The following is a 21,913-nucleotide window of genomic DNA, read 5'->3' as shown; positions in this document are numbered from 1 at the left end:
TATTTACTCAGAAGTCCAACAAGGTTTCATTCCTAAAAGCATTATTGCACATATAATGATCATCTTCAGTTTCCTCATTCTTACTCCAAGAGAGAAAAGACGTTTGCTATATCAGTTCAGCAGTTGCAGCTAACTTTGTAAAGAAACCATTGTTGTTCACTCCAGTAGCAACTGTTCTCAATATGGTCACTGCCATAGCTAGCCACAAATGGCGTTGTTGGCAAAGAAAAACAACTATTGAGGAATCATAGCAGGTGGGAAGAAACAAGACATGTGATGGTGAATTCCTTCAAGCTGTGATCCTATGCACACTTATATGTAGTAGTAGTAATAATAATAATAATAAAAATAAAAATAATAATAATTTTTATTTATACCCCGCCCTCCCCAGCCAAGGCCAGGCTCAGGGCGGCTAACAGGCAATAATAAAAACAAGTTGAATACAACTTTAAAACAAGATTAAAATACAACATTAAAATATTGAAACATTAAAATATTAAAATGCAGCCTCATCACAGGAGGAGAAAGGAAAAAGAAAAAAGAAAGAGGGGAAGGGAATCAAATTGGCTCCAAGCCAAAGGCCAGGCGGAACAACTCTGTCTTACAGGCCCTGCGGAAAGAAATCAGATCCTGCAGGGCCCTGGTCTCATGAGGCAGAGCCTTCCACCAGGCCGGAGCCAGTGTTGAAAAGGCCCTGGCTCTGGTTGAAGCTAAGCCCCACAGAATAAAAAAGAATGTGCTTGTGCATAGGACATGTAAACCTCTCTTGGAAGCGTGAGAGAGGCGAGAGGCAAGGTGAGGGCTACAAAAAAAAAAAAAGAGCAGTCAGAGTCTGGGTTAAAAGAGAGGCGGAAAGGCATATGAGATAAACTTCACTGATTTCATAAGGAATGTTGAATGATGTTGGATTGAAATTAAGTGGTTTCTAGCTGTAATGATATAAAGGAACATGGATGGGGAAAAAAGGGTTTGGATAGAAAATAAGGTGATATTATAAGCTGTAATGCTTTAAGTTAAGGATTTGCTGAACAAATAATCTGAAATGGAATACAAGAAGGGGAGGTATGAGGAGGTCAGAGAAATTTGTTATTGAAAAGTATGTTTTACGAACTATATGGTTTTTTTTTTAATTTCTTTGCTTGTTTTTTGTTTGTATAAAAATTGGAAACTTTAATAAATATCTTTATAAAAAAATAAATAAACTTCACTGATTTCAGTTCACTGATTAGGTAACAGGTGGGAGGTGCTGAAGAAGAGTTGCATGAACTGGAGTTTACTAGCCGAAACATTGACTACAGGCTTCTAGTAATATTATGATACAGGCCCACACAAAATAAATGAGAAAGAGGTAAAAATCTTTTAAGACTGTAGGTCCTTTAATATACTAAGACTGCTATCTGGCCTGTGGATATCAAGAAAAAGTCCTTAACAGGGTTCAGGAATATTTTGTCTACAACACCTACAACATACCTGGAGTCGCAGTAATCAGGTTGTTAGGTTATTTCCCCCCTTACATATAGTTTATCAAGCATTATTCATACCTTAAACAATGGTACGTAGCATCATCTTAAAAAAAAACAAAACCCAAACAATTTCCAGGTGGAAATTATGTCTTAAGAGAGAAAGTTAAGTATTTTACAACTCACCTATCTGTATCTTTATCTTCAGGAAGCATAGGTGGAAGAGGCAGGGGTGGAAGCGTGGAAGTTATTAGTGAAACACTGCGATCCTTTTCCTTAGGTGCTACACTTGGTGGGTGGGGCTTGCTTTTCTCTTTCACGGAAGCAGGTTGCAATGGTGGCTTGACAGGAGTGGCTTTACTCTCTTTCGCCACCAAAACTTTTTGCTTAGCAGCTTTCTCGACAGTCAAACTGTTTTCCCCCTTCGTCTCCTGAACTGGGACTTTAGCCTTTGCCTTATCATTTTTCAAGACTGTACCACCTGAAGGGGAAGGTACGTGTTCAGTTTTTATCTTCTTCAGTTCCTTCACATTGTTCGCTTGAGGAATGGTCAAGCCAGTGTTTTCAGCGCTTCCCTTTGTAGGTGTAGATGTGTTTGAAGCTTTCGCATTGGCCTTGGCTGCCTCTGCGGCTCTAGCTTTTTTGTTCTTATTCAACTCTGCAGCCAGGCTACTTTTTAGAGTCAGAGTACTAGGAGAAATACTCGACTGCCGACTTCTGGATCTTGATAATCTGTGCCTACTGCGGGATCTTGAGTGCCTTGATGAATAAGGGCTTCTGCTTCTGGATTTTGCTGATCTTCTGTTTAGAAGAGTAAAGATTTAGTCAGTGCCCATTTTTATACTCCACCATCTTTCTCTTTACTGAACAGCTTTTACAACCATTTCATTAGTATGTTTGCAGGGTAACTGGCTTCTTGGTTAGAACCCTTTAGCAACAGCAGGAAATAATGTGATATATTTTACAACAGAGTTTTCCATCTCTGTTGTAGGCATTGTAAACTTGACTGAACATAAATCGGCTCCACTCTTCATTTTGAGATCAGTGAGGTCAGGATTTAATCCAAGAAAGCTTTAAAATTATTTTTAGTACTAACAGTTTTGACTTTCACTACACCAGTAAGAGAACTTCTATAACATTTTCTCTCAGGCACAAATCAAATCAGGCTATTTAAATTTTTATGTTAAACCAATCTACTGTGACTTATGTCATCCTTACTGTTGAACTACAATTCCCATCAGCCCCAAACACCAAGGCCAAGGTTGAAGAAGGCTGACTTAAAACTTAAATGTACTTAGAGAATGAACATTTAATATCACACAGTAATAATTAAGCTACATATACACTGTGAGTGCCTTAAGGTAACAGTACATTCAGCTACAAATGTGCATGAAAATTTCACCTGTCAACACTAGTCTGGCTTGGAAAAAATAATTCCAACCAAAGGAACAAAGCAATAAAGCAGTATTTCACACTGTTTCTCTCACATTTATTTTCTTTATTTTCAGGAGCCCTTTTATGCAAGATGCCAATGAGAAGTATTACCAGCCCTGTATAGGGAAGCTTTTAATGTTTGATGTCTTACTGTGTTTTAATTTGTTGGAAGCCGCCCAGAGTGGCTGGAGCAACCCAGTCAGATGGGTGGCATATAAATAATAAATTATTGTTATCGTTGTTGTTATTGTTGCTACTACTAGTGCCTCAGGCCAACACTCCTGTACAACAGAAACTCGGTATAAATTTATATTGTTGATAATCAGCTCCTCTATAGGTTTTCACATACCTGCTCTAAAACGGGCATCCCCAAACTCGGCCCTCCAGATGTTTTGGGACTACAACTCCCATCATCCCTGACCACTGGTCCTGTTAGCTAGGGATGGGAGTTGTAGTCCCAAAACGTCTGGAGGGTCGAGTCTGGAGATGCCTGCTCTAAAGGATCAATATCACATGGTTGGCAGGTGGGCAGGACCACCCAACTACCAAACTCACAGCTTTGCAAGTCTCTTTGCTGCTTCCAAAAGCACTGAGTCCAGCATACAGGATCTTTCCAAAGATCAGGAGAACAGCAACTGCTTGCTGTTTGGAAAGAATTGCCTGCATGTAGGACTTTGCTGTGGGCAGCAGATCTTTCCAAAGACAGGTGTTTATCTCCTCCTCTCCCAATCCTGACTTGGAGGGGAGAAAAGCAACTGCTTTTTGGAAGATCAGCTGTAGGCAGGAGCCTTATTCTCATATATATAAGTGATAGAATATCACCTCTAATTATTTGCATATTGTTTTGTGTTGTTAGATTGATAATTATTAACACAAATTAAAAATAAATGAATAAATACCGGTATATCCAGCTTTATAACTGGAGGTCCAATTGGAATCAGTATCAAAAACCTCCTTTCATTAACTGGAACCTCTCCTGGCTATTGTTATCCATGTTCTGATAACCTCCAGATTAAACTACAGCCATTTATTGGATTTCTGCTCACTTGGAAATCTACTTGGAACCTTCAGTTACCCCCAAACATTGCTGTTCGCCTAAGCTGGTCAGGCCACTGAGAACATACCTGCTGGTCCTCCAACAGCTTCGCTAGCTGCTGGTTTACTTCTGAAACAATTCAAAATGCCGGTGGCTTATCCTTAAAATCCTATACAGCTTGAGACCTGGGGATCTGAAGAAGGAACCATCTTCTCCCACATGAACCTATCATACACTAATATTTTCTGAGGTCCTTCTCTGGGTGCCCCATCTTTCGTATGTTAGGAAAGTGCAGACCTTTTCAGCTGTGGCACCCTGTGTTTGGAATATTCCTTATGATGAATTCTGAATCTCTGGCTGAGTGTGGCTTTATCGGCTGTTGTGCTTTTGGGCTGCTTTACTGTAAAAGTTTTACTCTTTACTGTAGTTTGATTTTATAGTTGTTGTTTTTTATTTATTTATTTCTCAGCTGCCTTTAAAACACATGTACTGAAGAGCAACATAAAAATAACTTAAATACCCACCCACCCAGTTTTGACAAAGTTTAAGAAAGATGCAAATTCACACTGATTTACTGAACTTCTGATTTAACTTAAATCTAATTTCCTTCTGCATGGTACTGCTGGCAGTATTGTTATCAGATACACTATTGTATAATTCAGTGCTGCATTACCTGTAATATGGTGCAATGCAACCACTGAAATAATTCTTTAGCATAGGGGTGGGGGTGGGGAATTCAGGCACTCAAAAGGTGAACACATTTTGACACCATTTTCAATTCCTATCCTGCATACCTTGAATAGCTCAAGGGAAATTCCAATTGTTTCCTTTTCTCGAAGACAATTCAGATGTCCAGAGCTGAAATGCTACTAAGCCACCCAAATTACACATGCAAAATCAGAATGAGCAGGAAACAAAATTAAACAACTGTTGTTCTAAAAACTGCTTTCAGTAAAACTTTCAGGATGCTAAACTCCAGTGTTAGCTCTACATGCAAATATAAGCTTGTATCCAGAAGGGCAGTGAGAAGCCACTCATGCAAAAGGCTTTCCTGACGCTCCTCCCTACTGCGCTGTAGAAGTGTCTGTAAAAGCATCTCCTGAAAGGGTGTGTATGTGGAGAGAACGAGACTAGGCTCACCTAAGCTTACTCTGCTCAATTTTCATTTCCCCTGCAGCCCCATAAATATAATCACCAACCCCCCCTTACTGCAATTACTACTTTTTCAAAGCGTCAATACAATTATTAAACATAAACTCAACTGATCTGAAGCTACCCACTGAAAATTAAGTAACTATATGAATTTTCTTTGCTTACTTTCAGTTTTTTATGTTCTCAAATATGAGTAATTCCAATATCATGCAAGTTTGCAATCCCAGAGGCAGCCAAGCATTTTGGACTATTTATGTCAGGAATACAACTGGATCCAAGTAGGAAATTGTATTTGGCCAATGGACTGGATCTAAAACCGGCCCACTCTTTCTCGGCAATTTTGACAGGTGAGTGGAGCCACACATCTGGCAATCACCTGACATATGCCATCATTTCAAATGAATAATCAGAAGTGCCTCCAAGCACCCTCTAGATTCTTCCTCTTTCTGACTTTGGCTTTACATAAAACCATGACTGCAAAGGAAGATTATTTCCTTGCAGACTCAAGCACTGTGCATCTGAAAGCAAACTCCAAACATGACAGGGATACTACACAAAGGAACTGATCAGGTGTTTAAATTCAGCATTGAAAGCTTCTGGTAAGATAAGTCTGCACCCATGATGTCTGAAGTGGAATCATCCTAGTGGGACTTGTATTTGGCACCCAATCTAAAAGGTGCTGAGTACAAGCCCCGCTTGCAGAACAAAAATCAGGAGTGCACTGATTGTTCCTTTGCAGTCATGGCGAACTACTACACATCTAACATTGCATAATGACAGGTGTGGAGCAGAGGACCCACGGTCTGGAGCAGGGGCCAGCAACCTTTTTCAACCATGGGACGGTCCACCGTCCCTCAGACCATGTGGTGGGCCGGACTATTTTTGGGGGGGGGGGGGGGAATGAACCAATTCCTATGCCCCACAAATAACCCAGAGATGCATTTTAAATAAAAGGACACATTCTACTCATGTAAAAATATGCTGATTCCCATATGTCTGTGTGCCAGATTGAGAAGGCGATTGGGCCGCAACCAGCCCACAGGCCTTAGGTTGCCTACCCCTGGGTCTGGAGGCTCACCACCTGTGATTTATCTGGAGATTAAGAAGTGTGTACTACATTTTTCCTCCAGCACTAGAAACCTGTAAATTTCATGTGTGAAAGGAAGGGGCATTGACACACAAGAGAGAAAGAAAACCACTAAAGGTATAGAACTGACCATGATCCATTTTTAGCTATAATTCCAGAGGTTGAGGATGCTGAGGAACAAAAGTAAGTTTAGTTACACTTTTCAATATAAACATTTTGTTGAAAAGAATAATATGGGAAAATTCAAGGCTATCTTGAAGATTTGGAGAAACTTCTTAACTTTACACGCCTTACAGCAGGAGTTGCAAAGTATGCTGGCTAGGATAGTACAGTGGCACCTCGGGTTAAGAACTTAATTTGTTCTGGAGGCCTGTTCTTAACCTGAAACTGTTCTTAACCTGAAGCACCACTTTAGCTAACGGGGCCTCCCACTGCCGCTGCACTGCCACGCAATTTCTGTTCTCATCCTGAAGCAAAGTTTTTAACCCGAGGTACTACTTCTGGGTTAGCGGAGTCTGTAACCTGAAGCGTCTGTAACCCGAGGTACCACTGTACTATTAGAGCCATATTAGGACACTAACCCAACTTTCTATCAGTGTATACCAACCATGCCAAGTATATTGTATAATTTACTATTTATCGATTTTATCCGAGCCTTCCTCTCAAAGGAGTCCAAGGTAGCCAAACAACTCAGACGAATTAAAAACATTTACAAGAAAATTTAAAAGCTATGTACATTCTCCGTCTATAATGCCAATAACTGCAATCCCCACAGAATGGTTCAGCCCCTGCTTCTGCCCAGCAGACAGGCAGTTTCTGACACTGTAACAGTTGTCAGAAAGTGGATTCTTGCTTGTGTACTATGCTTTGCTACTTGTGAACTGTAACTATTAAGCTGTGACCTGCCTTTTTCTCCAGTGAATCTTCTTGTTCCTTCACACATACACAAGCTCCTTTCCAGGCCCCAAAGTTTTGTACTTAGATAATGGCTTGCAATTCTATTCTATAACTATCTACTCTGGAAAAATAAACCTCATCTATTGCCACCCTCCCTCAGAAACATAATAAAAAACTTTGGTTTATCACCTCTGGTTTGACAATAATAATTACCAAAACATTACAAGTCAAATACTACAAACAGGAGTTTCATCTGAAACTCTCTTCCACTAGTATTTACCATGGCAGAATATTGAGGGGGCAGGGAAAGAGAAAGCATGTGTGTGAGTGTGTGATCACATGCACATACATCTTAAATTACTAGCTCCTAAATGATAAAACCCTCTCTTGGTGGAGGAAGTAGGGTTTAAGGGGCAAGGAGGGATTTGCAACAAAAAACCTTGAAAGTTGTCATCCATGCAGTTGCCCTACTGGCAAGCCCTACCTAATCAGTGTGGAATGGACGTCATACCATAAATAACTAAGCACCTGAGGTTCAAACATTACAGACAGCTACTATTGTAGCTCTTGCTGCATTCCACCCATCCACAAGGTAAAAAGCCAACTGTAGCACAGGGGTGGGGAACCTCTGATCCACAGACCAATCGCACTGCAATTTTGCCATGAGGCCATTTTCCTCAAACCACACCCACCCATCAGCTGATGTCACTCTGGAGGACCCTAATCCTTTTCCAGTTGAAAGTGGGGTGCAACTCAGCTTGTTGAGATAAGGGTTCTGCATATGGTTAAACAGATAAAGCAGGAGACCTCCAACTTCTTAAACTGCCTCTGTCCTTTAAACTGTGCTGACCATCCTTCCTTTGAAGTAGAATCCTCAGGTTGCATCTCTCTCACTTCCGCCTCCTCCTCTCACTTCTCCCTTGGACCTGGAGATGAGACATCATCTTGGATCTATCTCCTGACAACAAAGGAACCAGCATGGCTTTCTTGGCTCTCCAACTTGTTACATTAGGTAGAGCCGAAGACCTCTTTCCTACCAACCTATGTATTTTCCAATAATAAGCATGCATAAAGGGCTACAATTGGTAGGAGAAGAATGGGGGGGCGGGGGGAGAGTGTCTTCCCTTGTGCAAGAAGTGCTTCCACTAGCACAATGCCACCACAGAACACTTTTGAAAACTGATTTGAAAGCTATGAACAGAAGTTATGTGAACCAGCGTTTTAATTGGCGCTAAAACGAGTTAAATGATTCTCTGTATCAAACAGGAGTATGGACTACTGAAAATGTTGACTTCAATTAAGCTGACATTCCATATGTATATATAGGCGACTCTCCATTTACACAGGGGTTATATTCTGAACCCCTGTCTGCATACCCAAAAGGTCGCCTGTATCAGCTCAGTTGATGGGCTGGAAGAACCTTCCCCTGTTCCCACCTGTCAGCTGTGTGAGAGCCTGAAGTGACAGATCAACTGCCACAGCAGAGGGGCAGGAAAGGCTCTTCCCCACCCATCAGCTGTGCTAGTGAAGCCATGTGGGTAAATGGGGAGTTGTCTGTACTGTGAAGGAAAAGAAGAATCGAAATTGGTAGTAATGAGCTACAAAAACTATCAAAGACTACAATTCTATAAACACTTACCTGGGAATAAGCTCCACTGAACTCAGTGGGGCTTGCTTTGCATATACAGAATTGCATTGCAGACAACAGTCATAACAGACAGGATTAGGTCAAAGGAGGTTTTTCAAAACCAGAGTAGCTACTGGCAGACATATGTTCCTAGAAAACCTCTTGTCATGTTACCAAGCCCTTATCTCAACCCAAAAAGGTGATGTAGAAAGCACTCCTGCTTTATGTATTGATATAGAAATCAAACAAAACCTGAGCTGTTCAAAACTGAACAGTAATCAAAACCTTATCTAAAGAATACATCCCAAGTCTAAAAACAATCTTCCCATTTTCTATGAAGAGACAGTCTCAAATTTAACAACTTCAGCAGCCAAAAGCAACCAAGAATTCCATGCAGGTGAGTGAGCTGACTGGCTGAGAAAGCATAGAAAATTCTGTCTCTCCTGTCAGCCCATTTGGTTCCCATGATCACTGCAGAAGGAAAACCCTTTCCTCTATCACAGAAACAGGACAGCAGAGGAGATGTAGATCATGCAGTCATTCCTCCACCAGTCCCCTTGATAGAAGACAATTTTTATACTAGCCTATTAAGAAACTACTTCCTTGGCAGCAAAGGCAGAAACATAGGCTAGTAACTTGCAGCCACACTGAGTTGCAGATAACAGCCTGTTTTTACACAGTATAATATTTGAGGAAACACTTCTGTAGTGTACTGAGAAATTCTACCAGTGAAATCGTACACATGTCAACTTGCAAGTAAGCCCCACCAAGTTCAATGTCACTTACTTCCAAAGAATCGTGCATAGGATTGCAGCCTACTTTGTTTAAGCTGCAAAACATTTAGAAGTGAATAGTTTTTAGCTCAAAACATCTAAAGTTTTTCAAAATTTTCAGTTTGAAGTGATTTGGTTCCGAAAGGAATTTCACAATACTTTCAGGGTATGTCACCTGCACCACTCCAGCAGTAACTGATTGTAACTACCCCCAACTTTTAGCACAATTTAGAAAGAGACCTGTTTAGAAAATACCTATGGCACTTTGCTATGACCCTAAAAGTTCCATCAAATTAAAGAAATGCCAATTTCGTGTGAAAATTCTGCATTCTCAAACTTGGTAATGGGTTCAAGCCAAAGCTCACCAGCTGAGTTGTATTTCCTACTATGGTCCCACAAGAGAAAGGAAAACGGAGATGTTTACATATTGAAGACCACTACTTAAAGAGAATTCCCAGCCTATCCCTTTCAGGTCACAATTCTGAACCTTTCTGAAGGTAGGATCCCTCCCAACCATCCTCTGTTCTGTCAAGGTGGCCCTGCACCTTACCTGATGGCGGGGCTGTAGGGGCTGCGAGAGCGGCGCCAACTGCTGTGCGGGCTGGGCGAAACATCCCCGCCGCGCTCGTAGGAGCTGTGCCGGCTGTAGCTGGGCGAGCGGCGGCGATAAGGGCTGAGAGGCGAGCGGGGGCTGAGCGACTTGCGGCTGCGCTGGCTCTGCGAGGCCCTGTGGCTGGGCGGGCTGTCATCGCGGCCGGGGCTCGGCGAGGACCGCTGCCGCCTGTAGGCCTTCGGCTCGGCCTTGTCCTCCCGGTACGCCTTGGGTGTCTCCTTGTAAGCAGAAGGAGGCTCCTTGGCCGCCTTCGCCTGGCTTCGCGGGGCTTTGCTCTGCCGGTCTTTCCTGCTACTGCTGCTGCCGCCGCCGCCGCCGCCGCTGGGCGAGACAGCCGAGCCCTTCCTGCGGCCGTCGCTGCCGCCGCCGCTGCTGCTCCGGGGCCCCTCTCGGTCCTGGCCGCCGCTGTGGTTGTGGCGGCTACGGGACTTGGAGGAGGAAGAGGAGGAGGAGGCCTCGGCTCCCCCTACCCGGGCGGCCGCGGCCGCTCCCTCCGGATGCTGCGGCGGCGGCGGCGCTTTGTCCTTGTCCTCCCCCCGCCGCCGGTGCTCCCGGTGGCGCTCCCGGGAGCGCCGGCCGCTGCTGCTGCGGTGCTCCCTCCGCGGCGGCCGCCGGGGGCCCCGCTCCGCCTCGGCGCGGCTGGAGCGCGGCTGGCTGCCCGCGCCTCCGCCCGAGGAGGAGCCCGGGCTCCCCGCGCCGCTCCCCGCCCCGGCCGTCCCGCCGCCCAGCGGCCCCTCCGACTGGGAGCTGACGTCGTCGTACTCCTCGGCCGCCGCTTCCACCAGAGGCCCCAGGCCCGCCCCGCTCCCGCGCCGCTCCGACAGGCCCGCCCCCCCGCGCAACCGGACGCGCCGCCGCTTGTGCCGGGAGCCCGGGCGCCGCTTGCCCCGGGGCCGCTTCCGCTCCCCCCCTTCCCCGCAGCAGGAGGAGCCGGTGGCCGCCAGGAACAGCAGGGACTGCGGCGGCAGCGGCGGCTGCAGGAGCGAGGGCTGCTGCGGCAGCGGCGGCGGCGGCAGCAGCGGGAACAGCAGCGGAGGGGCCGCCGCGGGAGACGCGGGCAGCGGCTGAGGAGAAGGAGGCTGAGGAGGCGGCGGCGGCTGGGCCGACGAGCCGCGCTTCCGCCGCCGGTGATGCAACCGCTTCTTCTCCGCCGCCGGCGACTCGGAGCCGCCCCAGCCCCGGACGCCGCTCCCGCCTCCGGACGAAGACGCCGCCGCCGCCGCCGCCTCCGAAGTGCTCGGCATCGGGACCGCTCCGGCGAACAGGACTCCGTCAAGGCGCCGAGGACGAGCCCAGAGCAGGAGCCGCCATGGGACCCGGATCCCGAGCGCGCCGGTCTCTTCACATGAGGCGCCCCGGCCTCCTCCTCAGAAGCGTCCCCGGCGGCCTCCTGGCGATGCGCGGCGCCTGACGCGAACTCTCCGCATTCCCGGCAGGGCCCCGAGTGAGGCCTGGCGCGCCGCTGCCGCCGACAGTCGCCTCAGCCCGCCCCGCACCGGCGCGCAGGATCCCGCCGCCGCCCACGGCTCGTCGCTTCACGGCCTAAGCCGGAGGTGGCGGGGCAGAAGAGGCCGCCGAACGGTCCCCGTCGCCCGCTTTGCGCTTCTCTCTCTCCCTCACACTCCCACAGAAAGAGACAGAAGGGGAGACCGGCCCGACTGCGCCTGCGCCGTCGCTGAGGTAAAGACGGGGGCAGGCCTATCTGGAGAGCTCGGCTCGCTTCCCTCAGCACGGAGGGATCTCGCGAGGCTTTGCTCCGCTCCCCCCTCCTCCCTTCCCCTACTGTACGGAACTTCCGGCCGGCGGCTTCCTCGACCGCATCCTGGATTTCAGAGGTCATAGGGAACTGCCCCCGATGCGACACTTCCGGTCCCCTGTTGAAACTGGCAGCTCCTCCATGTGCGGGGCAGGAGACAGAGGGGCCACGCAGGGTGTCCGAAAAGCGCTCGAAGTTCTCCGGCTTTTTAGAGGGTCGCCTCCGTGGCAGCTCAAATGAAGCGAAGTAATTAGAAGTTTTTCTGACAGTCAGATGGGCGGGGTATACGTAAATATATTATATTATTATTATTATTATTATTATTATTAATAATAATAATAATAATAATAATAATAATAATAATAATAATAATACATCTCTCTTTATTTTTTGGTCAGGAGAAGCAGTGATTCGACATGAGGAGAAGATGCAGGGATGGAAGGTTCCCCAGCTATTGATTTTCCATTTTATTTAAAGGCACAGGAGACATAATTTAAGAATGGCTCTCTATTTATTCCCAGAAACCTTAATACGATACTTATTTCCAAATACCTTGATACAATTGATGGATAAATGTTGTTTTAATAAATATATTGTCTGTAAATGCAACAAAATTTACATTGCATGTTTCCAGCTTATTTAAAACTTGATAAAGTGCTTAATCTATAACAGAAATGTATAAAGTTTTTGATAACTTTTATGTCTCCAAACAAATCATATGGCTTTGTTCTTGCATCTTGTTGTTACAAATCACATAAACAAGCTCCATTATCTTATCTTCAATTTGCTGATTTTGTGTTAGTCTTATTTAGTTTTGTCATGACTCATGAAGGTCATCTCCCCAACTCCAGAGTCAGGATTTTTCTGCTAGTGGAGGAGGGGTTTTCCAGATTTCTGCTCTTGCTGCTGTTAATAAATAGGTTACCATTTCTTGATCTTCCCCCGAAGTGATGCTTTTGCGACATCCTAATTTTGTAACAATAGGATCCATGGAAAGGTCTTAACCAAGGATGTTATTTATTTGTTAATACTGACTGCCCAAATAACTTGATAATCAGATATTCATAAATTATATGATAAGCATTTGGACCTCTAAAAGGATAATTTTTGTTAAAGTACTTGGATAGCATCAGACCTGCTATCAGACATAACAACAACCACCTAAAAATAGCTGGAGAAGGGTCATTTGCTTTGTATGCAGAAGATCCCTTGTTCAAATCCTGGCATTGCAAGGTAGGGCTGGGAGAGAACCCTGTCTTAAAATCCTGGAGAACTACTGTCAATGTAAAGCTAAATGGACTAGATGTGATATAGCAGTGGGGAAATATAGCAGTGGGGAAGGCTGAACCTCCTATATCTATTCTAATAAATGCTTGGTGGTCCTTGTAGGCATTCATGAAACCTTCACTTCACTGCTAGCAAACATACAGGCTTCCAACTAAATTCATCAGTATGCTGATGACACCCAGCTCTGGTTCTCATTTACATCAACAAGTGTGAAAGTGGTGTACTGGACCAGTGTCTGGCCTTGATAATGGACTGGGTGAGAGCCAATAAACTGAAGCTCAATCCAGATAAGACTGAAACACTGGTGGCCCCCAGCTGTGCCACTATCTGGGCAGGGATAGCCTAATTTTTTGTTTTTTATGCTCTGGTAACCTCTAGGTTAGATTATTGCAACACATTATACGTAGGGCTGCCTCTGAAGACGGTTTGGAAACTTCAGCTGATGCAGAATTCAGTGGGCAGGTTGCTCACTGCGACAAGATGATCTGATCATATAGCATAATTCCTGGCCCAACTGCACTGGATGCCAATCAGTTTCCGGGCTTTAAATGGCTCAGGACTGCAATACTTCCCGGACCACCTCTCTTCATATACACCAACCTGGACCCTGCAATCAAAATCTGAGGCCCTTCTTTGTGTGCCCCCTCCGTGAGAATCCTGGAAGGTGGCAACACAAAAACAGGCCTTTTCTGCAGTGGCTCCCTGTTGGCGGAATGCTGTCCCCAAGAAGGTTCGCCTGGTGCCTTCATTACATATCTTTAGGCACCATGCAAAAACAATCCTCTTCTCCCAGGGCTCTGGCTAATTAAACCATCTGTATTTTTTTGCAGGAGGTATTGTTTCGTAGCACACAATTGTTACCCAAGAAGTGGAACCAAATAAGAATACAGAGGACATTGATTAGGGATTTATCACCCCCAAGGCAGATGTGTCCCAGCTAACATTAGAAGAATCTTAGCACATCCACAGACCCATGCAAATTAATACTTTTGTCAAAGACCTCTGGGTATAGGGTGGTATAAAAATTTAAAAAATAATGAGATGAAAGAAAATCAGCACAGAGCTTTCTTCTTAGCTCCCCCAGTGCCCATGGAGCAGAATAATAGTTCTCCAATGTTTGCTCTAATTCTGATTTTTCACAATAATAGCACTTTCAAATGCAACACACAGGTGTGATTTTCATTAATTAAATTACCGAAGATCACAGAGTGGTTTACAATATAAAAACACAAGAATACATACCCTAATAACAAGCAATAACCCACTGACAGTTTGAAAGACCATAGATTGCTGCCTCCTTTGCTGCCTTCACTGCCAATAGGTTGGCTTGATTATGAGTCCTCACCATGTTCAATTGCATTTGACTGGAGTTTTCCTCCACCCGTGTTCAAGCTGTCTCCTAGCTTGTTTTCTTGCCCTAAGCTCTGGAGTATACCAGGGAGCCAAAAGGGTTCCACGAAGAAGGAGAGGGCACTGAGGGGTGATTGTGTCAGTGGCCTGAGCCATTCAGATGTTCCAGAGGTCAGCCAGGGCTTTGACAGGAGTGCCTCCTGTCATATCAGCTGGAAAATCCCCCCAAGCCATCTGAAAACCCATTAGATCCATCCCCTCTGAGGATGAACCATCAAAAAGGTCTCCTGCCTCTGCAGAGGTGAAAAGGTGCTGAAATCCTAAATCTCTACCAGAAGTGATCTGACCATGACAAGGGACTGGTGTCGTCAATATTCCCCACTTTCAGATGACCCTTTTTTTGCCCAGCCCAAGGAAGGAATACACTTTCACTTTGGAGTCAGCTCATAACCTGCATATGTTGGAATTTGCTTAACAGAGCATAAGATAGACACAATCAGGCCTGGTATATAACTTTCTAACTTAAGTATTTTCTGGTGCATTTCCCTAGTGCATAGCTATTGCAGGATTATGATGAACAGATGTATCGCGGGCAGGAATGAGAGTGGACAAAAATAGCAGAATTAGGTGTGGTTAGTTTGAGGAGAAATCGTCCACTCAGCAAGCTGGTCAGTGACTGTAAGATGATTCCTGGCTACTCTGCAGTCTCTTGAATCAAGTATCCTTGAAATACAGTATAAAAGATCAAAGTCTAAATTATGTCTCTTCCCAATGTCACTAGGTTCCCAACTTCAAACAGTTTTGTAGAATAGACACACCATGTCTAACACAGTAGAACCCATTTATTTTTAATCAGTCTTGATCTTAAAACTTCAAAAGCACCCTCCCAAAAGGAGGCTATATCCCTGGTGCCCATTATTTACAAGACTCAGGACAGATCCGTCCATGAGGCAAACTGAGGCAGCCGCCTCAGATGGGAGAATCTAAGGGGCATTTCTGTGGGTGCTCCACCACCACCATTGGAGAAGGAAGAAGCAGTGGCGTAGCGTGGGTTGTCAGCACCCGGGGCAAGGCAAGTAATTTGCGCCCCCTAACCTGTGGATTTGCGCCCCCTAACCCGTGGATTTGCGCCCCCTAACCCATGGATTTGCCCTAACCCCAGATGTTGCGCCCGGTGCGGCCGGCCCCCCCTGCACCCCCCACGCTACGCCACTGGGAAGAAGTGGCTGCTTTTGGTGAGATCTCATGAGGCTCTCACAAGATCTTCCAAGACCCCAGAAGCCGCAATTGCCTGACCCCAGTAAGCGAACTTCGGTGGGTGGGGGGAGAGGCAGCAAAAGTGGGGCGGCACCTTCGTGTTTCGCCTCAGGTGGCAAAACTTGATGGGCTGCCCCTGACAGGACAGTATGAGATCTAGAAAAACAAGCTTGTGCTTTCAAAGAAGAGTGAATATTTTACTTTTATTACACTGCAAATTGCTTCAAAAACTCTCATACATGTTTTGGGTGGTGGGGGAGAGAGAAGGCAACCTTGTTAGATATGAAGAAAGCCATGCAACCATATTCCATATTGCTGTTGCCTTTCTTCCTGCTTTGATAATAGGCTGTGGTGCAGAACATGTCCTCATATTCATTCATGCTCCTAGGAAATCCCTTACCCCCTCCATGCCCAGATTCTTAGGGTTCTGGCTGAGCTCCCCTAATCATAAGATGAAAAAAATGCACAAAACCCATATAAGGAGGATATAACAAACCAAGTCCCTTCCCCTGTTTTGTCTGTTTTGGGGGCCTAATTTGGCCCCCCAGCTGATTCTATCCGGCCACTGTGGCAATGTATTTATTGGGGTCAAATCATAAAAAAAGCTCAAGTTCAATCGTAAAAAAAGTTCAACAACTTTGGGGTAAAATTGTTTTAAAAAGCACAACAACTACAATCACGCATGTTCACTTCATCAAATTTGGCCCCCTTTGGGAAAAAAGTTTCCCTTTGAAAAGGCAAACTAAGGCCCACTAAGGCCTTCTAAATCCGTCCCGCAGATGGTCCAGGAATCAGCATGTTTTTGCATGAGTAGAATGTGTACTTTTATTTAAAATGCATCTCTGGGTTATTTGTGGGGCATAGGAATTTGTTCATTCCCCCCCCCCATCAAAGAAATACATAGTCCGGCCCTCCACAAGGTCTGAGGGAGAGTGGACCAGCCCCCTGCTGAAAAAGTTTGCTGACCCCTGCCTTAGGCTGTAACCCTACACAGTGTCAAGTATACATGCCAACCTAGAAGTTCAATTGAACCTAATAGGCTTACTTCTGAGGAGGAATGTGTAGGACTGCACTTGCAGCAATATTTAGACTCCAAGATCTGACTGCAGGCATTGAGAGGAAATATTCCTCATATGTTGTTATGATAGTAAGTCTGGTAGATCACAACTGTCAACTAATTTCTCACACATATAAGCATGCCAATTTTCTAAGATTGTCCTGATGAATTAAGGGGAACAATCTTTCTTATTCAGCCAGTGAATTGTTTAAATTACTGTAAACTAGGATGTGGTAAGGCTAACCTCCACACTGACAACAATTTTAAACTTGTAAAACAAGTTTACACATCAGTCATAGGTGAGTTCCCAGCAACATACCGTAAATACTGCCGGTGTTCTTCTGTGTGTAGCCGAATGGGCAACTGATTCAGGCCAGTGCATTGTAGAACAAAGAAACAGGATGCTAATGTTAATTAGGTTAAAGTTTATTAATAAGAAAACTAGAAAATTATGCAAGTTAGATTATATCTTAAGCCTTGCTCAGAGAAATGAAGGGCAGATACAGGTCAATTAAGACTATTCTGGACTGGGTCAATTTGAACATAGGAAATGAATAAAGATTTTTTACTCCTTACATTTTTACTAACTTGGATGTTCAATTATTTTACTGAGATAAGTCTGAGTTAAGATACTTAAGGATTATGTCAAGGTTTCTGTTTTCAGCAAAAATAATGATTTGCCCATTGGAATTAAACATTTGGTACCTGAATAAAAGAGGGTGCAAGGCAGGAGGTTTTTGTTTGTTTTTTTACTAACACCAGATATGACTCAAACATTTTGAATCTTTTTGTGGGTCCTTGGTTTATCAAAACGAAATTTTCTAAACCGCAGTAGTGTGAAGAAAGGCTGAAACTTTTTATTAATGTATTCTAAAACCAGGAAATTGTTTAAAGAGTCACAAGAACGCAAGAAAACCCCTGGAAAAACCTGCTGGATCAGGCCAAAGGCCCGTCTAGTTTGGGTCTCTGTTGGCACCGTGGTCAACCAGAGGCCTATGGGAAGACCACAAGCAGAACCGGGTCACAGCACTCTGCTGCAACTTTCCAGGAGCTGCAAAGGTGGGAACCAGAGGCGAAAGCAGGCTGAGCAATGGATGTGGTTTCTTTACTTTGTGCAGTAGGCTACATTCCAGCCATGCAAAAGCCAGAGGTTTCTCAACACACCCACATCTTTCTCCAACCATGCAAGCCAGTGGCATTATTACAATTCAGAAATACAGTACATCCTAGCCAGGGAAAAGTACTCAAGGAGTGTGGCCTGGGGAGAGAGTCCTGAGGACTGGGAAGAAATAAATGGCCTGAGGTTCCTCACTCTGCTTCTATGAGTTAAATGACATCTCTGTTACTAAAGTGCATCAAAGAAAAATTAATTGAAACAAAACTAATTTGTGTTGTTATCTTTTAACTCAAGGTCTTCATAATCTACATTTTAGAAAGCAATCATCTAGAGTGGTTACTTAGCTTGGAATACACTGCCTAAACTAGCATAACAGGTTCAATATAGCATAAAAAAACAATTTGTTGAGTTGAAAGGTATTATTGTTCCTCCTTGTGGAGACTGCCAGTTCATTCCTATATTCTGCATTTCCTCCTACAATTCAGAGTGTGGTAAATGAATAATTTTTAAGAAGAGCTCCAAAACCACACTGTGTTGCTTCTATGCAGTCTTAAATCTTCTGTGGTCAGAAGCAAGTTGCAGGGAGTCCACCCTATGCTTAAATCTTGCATGCAGTTCATCACAATGTATGCACTCCATCATGTAAAAAGTGGCAGATAGGGGAGGTGGGGAATAGTTTTATTTTACTTCCTTTATTGTTAGGATCTTACAATTATTTTTTTACATATACTGTGGGCAAGATTTATTAGCATATTTCCCCCACCGCACTAGTCACATCATTTTAAGTGCATTCCAAAAACCTTTACAATGGGCAAGAGTAGAAAGAGTGCTCTTCTTGCCCAGTCTTGTTGTCAGCACTTAGAATGCTGAAGAATAAGCTACGTTAATTACACCTTAATCGGTTAACCAGGCATTGACTCATTAAAACATGTATATGTTGGGTGTTGGCCATTGTGATTAGGGAAGTTAAGACAGAGAACTCCGCATAAAATGGAAGATTAAAAATGTATTAGGAAGCAGCTGGTGTTTAGGATAGCATGGTTCTGTATACAGTTGTTTTGTTTTAGCTTCTACAGTGACTAAAATCAGATCTCAGGCTGGTTATTTTTTTCAGGAAAGCATGTTGTTTCAATCCAACTCAAGATTCATTCATTCATTCAGTTAAAAACTGTTTCCTTTTGAAAAGCTATTTTGTATCTTTTTTAAAACTACAACAACAATGTCCAATAATGCTCTCCACTCTGCCATAAATTAACCATTTAGTGAAGCCTAGGTGGTTTGCCACCTTTAAGACAGAATTGCTGCTTTATACTGCCCCAATTTGAACCTTGTGTATTACATGCTTTGATAAATGAATCAATGTATTTCAGTTATCAAGGTGTGTGTGTGTGTTGTGCCTCAAATAATTCATTCTTTGGATTATTTAGATTAAAACACTGCTTTCCAGTGTTTACTATTTCTGGGTTAGCGGAGTCTGTAACCTGAAGCATCTGTAACCTGAAGCGTCTGTAACCCGAGGTACCACTGTACTTCTTCAAAACTCCAAATGTGCCCCTGACCTATCTAAATATAGTTGGCGGCTTTTATAATCTTGATGTGCCTCAAAATTATGCCTCAAAACACTGGCATTACACTTTACTGCAATGTCTTCTCATTAATATAAGCATTACTCATTTTGTGCTTCCCATATCCTTTTCTAAAAGCATTAGGTTTCCAGCCCCTCACTTCACATGCTACAATCCTTGCCACATTGGTAGGTTAACTGGTGCATGCCAAGGCCTTGAGGCTTCCATAGAGTTAGGGCTCTTTCATACGATAGCATTGTTCACGGGCCAGTGTCTATAACACATAAACCTCTGGAAAAAATGTGGATGATTCTTTAACCTGAAGTGGTTAAAATGAGAATTCATAAGTTTTCTAGAACAATGAATCACACGTGTCTTTCTTGATCTCTTTTCATAGTTGATCTTCTCCTTCAATCTCAGCAAATCAGTTTTAGATTTCAAATGGTCTGTACAAAAGTTCAAGAGGTTCAGAACACACTCCCCTTTATCTTAAAATATGTTTATTTAAAAGCCCTTCTATAACCCTTAATATTTAAAAATGTATAAATAGTTTACAAAAATAATGAAACAGTATCATAAAAAGTATAGGAAAAGGTTAAACAAATACTAATAACAAGGCCCAATTTGATGGCTCAAGAAAAACCTGGCCAAAAAGATATGCCTTCACATAAGATGCCTAAAGGAGTGAACAGGTGACACTTTACATATGGCAGAAGAAAGGGCAAGCACATCTACAAGCCAGGCGACCATGCTGTAATTAGTATTCATCTGTCAAGGACAATGAAAACAAGGATGGAATAGATTTCAAAGCCACTTGGAACACATTTATGTTACAATGAAATGGGAATAGATATGGTTATAGTGATGAAGATTAATTTACCGTATTTTTCGCTCTATAAGACGCACCAGACCACAAGACGCACCTAGTTTTTGGAGGAGGAAAACAAGAAAAAAATATTCTGAATCTCAGAAGCCAGAACAGCAAGAGGGATCGCTGCTCAGTGAAAGCAGCAATCCCTCTTGCTGTTCTGGCTTCTGGGATAGCTTTGCAGTCTGCATTTCCTCCATAAGACGCACACACATTTCCCCTTACTTTTTAGGAGGGAAAAAGTGAGTCTTATAGAGCAAAAAATACGGTACATGCTGGATGAACAGAAGGGGTGGGTTATTTTTTGTTTTATTATGTATTTTAATATGTATTTTGTGTTCTTATCTGAGATCTACAGAAGAAGGGTGGTATAATAATAATAATAATAATAATACCCATATTATAATTGCCTCAATTTATTTGTAAGTGTAAGTTCTTTGTTGGCTTTTATAATTTCCAAAAGCAACTTTGGTCAAATTCACTGTGCATGTTGTTTCTCCTTTGAACAGCAGAATCCAATACCATGTTTAATTCACATCTATTTCAAAATTAGTTTGTCATGTTTGATGCTGTTTGAGAAACAACTCCAAACCTCCCTGGCCATGTGAAACTTTGGATGCAGGTCCAAGTGTGTTCCAGCCATGTTTTGATAAAATGTTATCATGTGTGCTTGCAGTTGAAGAAACAAGAGGTGCTCCCTGTGTTATCCAATCAAACACAATTCATACAATAGCAGTGAGAATGTTTTTCCGTTTAGTGAAGAACCCAAATTTAAATGACTACAGTAAAGTCAACAGAATGGATTCTTACACCGGCACCAGAACAACATTATTCACTGCACCCAAGGGCAGCAAGGTGCCAGGCAGAGGGATGCACATACAGTGGTACCTTGGGTTAAGAACTTAATTCATTCTGGAGGCCCGTTCTTAACCTGAAACTGTTCTTAACCTGAAGCACCACTTGAGCTAATGGGGCCTCCCTCTGCTGCCGCACCGCACGATTTCTGTTCTCATCCTGAAGCAAAGTTCTTAACCCAAGGTACTATTTCTGGGTTAGCGGAGTCTGTAACCTGTAGCGTCCGTAACCAAAGGTACCACTGTACAATCATACCTCGGGATGAATACGCTTCGGGTTAGGCATTTTTGGGTTGCGCTCTGTGGTAACCCGGAAGTAACGGAGCACGTTACTTCCGGGTTTCAATGCGCGCGCATGCGCAGACCGTCAAAATGACGTCACGCGCATGCGCAGAAGTGCTAAAACGTGACCCACACACGCGCAGACACGGGTTACATTCGCTCCGGGATGTGAACGGGGCTCCGGAACGGATCACGTTCGCATCCCGAGGTACTGTTTAGTCCCTATCTCTCACTATCTGCTACCTGAGGCAGGCGCCTCACTCTGCAAAGGCAGCTCTGGCCCTTTTCAACCAAAGCTGGAGCATGTTTCAGAGAAGAAGAGTCAGGACATATTTGTATTAATATGCCATTTGTTCCAACGGCAATATTTGGATTATCGTGCTGTTTTGGCAAGAACTGAGATGGGAGTAGGGAAAGTGGGAAATGGCCACAGGAGAGTGC

At 44.0% G+C, this 21,913-nt stretch overlaps 1 protein-coding gene and 1 long non-coding RNA gene across 2 annotated transcripts in view; one reads left to right on the top strand and one right to left on the bottom strand.

The window, feature by feature from the left end:
* Nucleotides 1-11,323, bottom strand: part of CDK13 (cyclin dependent kinase 13) — a 40,652-nt gene extending 29,329 nt beyond the window's left edge. Inside the window, exons 1-2 of the mRNA XM_053359414.1 lie at nt 10,017-11,323; nt 1,647-2,261 (exon numbers count right to left, since the gene is read on the bottom strand). Coding sequence (XP_053215389.1) covers nt 1,647-2,261; nt 10,017-11,323 — 1,922 coding nt within the window. The remainder of the gene's footprint in view (nt 1-1,646; nt 2,262-10,016) is intronic.
* A 318-nt stretch (nt 11,324-11,641) lies between these two features.
* On the top strand, nt 11,642-12,618 carry LOC128424377 (uncharacterized). The gene is made up of 2 exons (XR_008332999.1): nt 11,642-12,081; nt 12,234-12,618. It is a non-coding gene; the product is annotated as an uncharacterized LOC128424377 (long non-coding RNA).
* The last annotated feature ends 9,295 nt before the right edge of the window (nt 12,619-21,913 follow it).

This window comes from Podarcis raffonei, chromosome 12 (assembly GCF_027172205.1).
Source record: "Podarcis raffonei isolate rPodRaf1 chromosome 12, rPodRaf1.pri, whole genome shotgun sequence".
In the NCBI taxonomy this organism is placed as follows: Eukaryota; Metazoa; Chordata; class Lepidosauria; order Squamata; family Lacertidae; genus Podarcis; species Podarcis raffonei.
The sequence above is the reverse complement of the archived record's forward strand: the minus strand, read 5'-3'. Positions and strand labels throughout refer to the sequence as shown.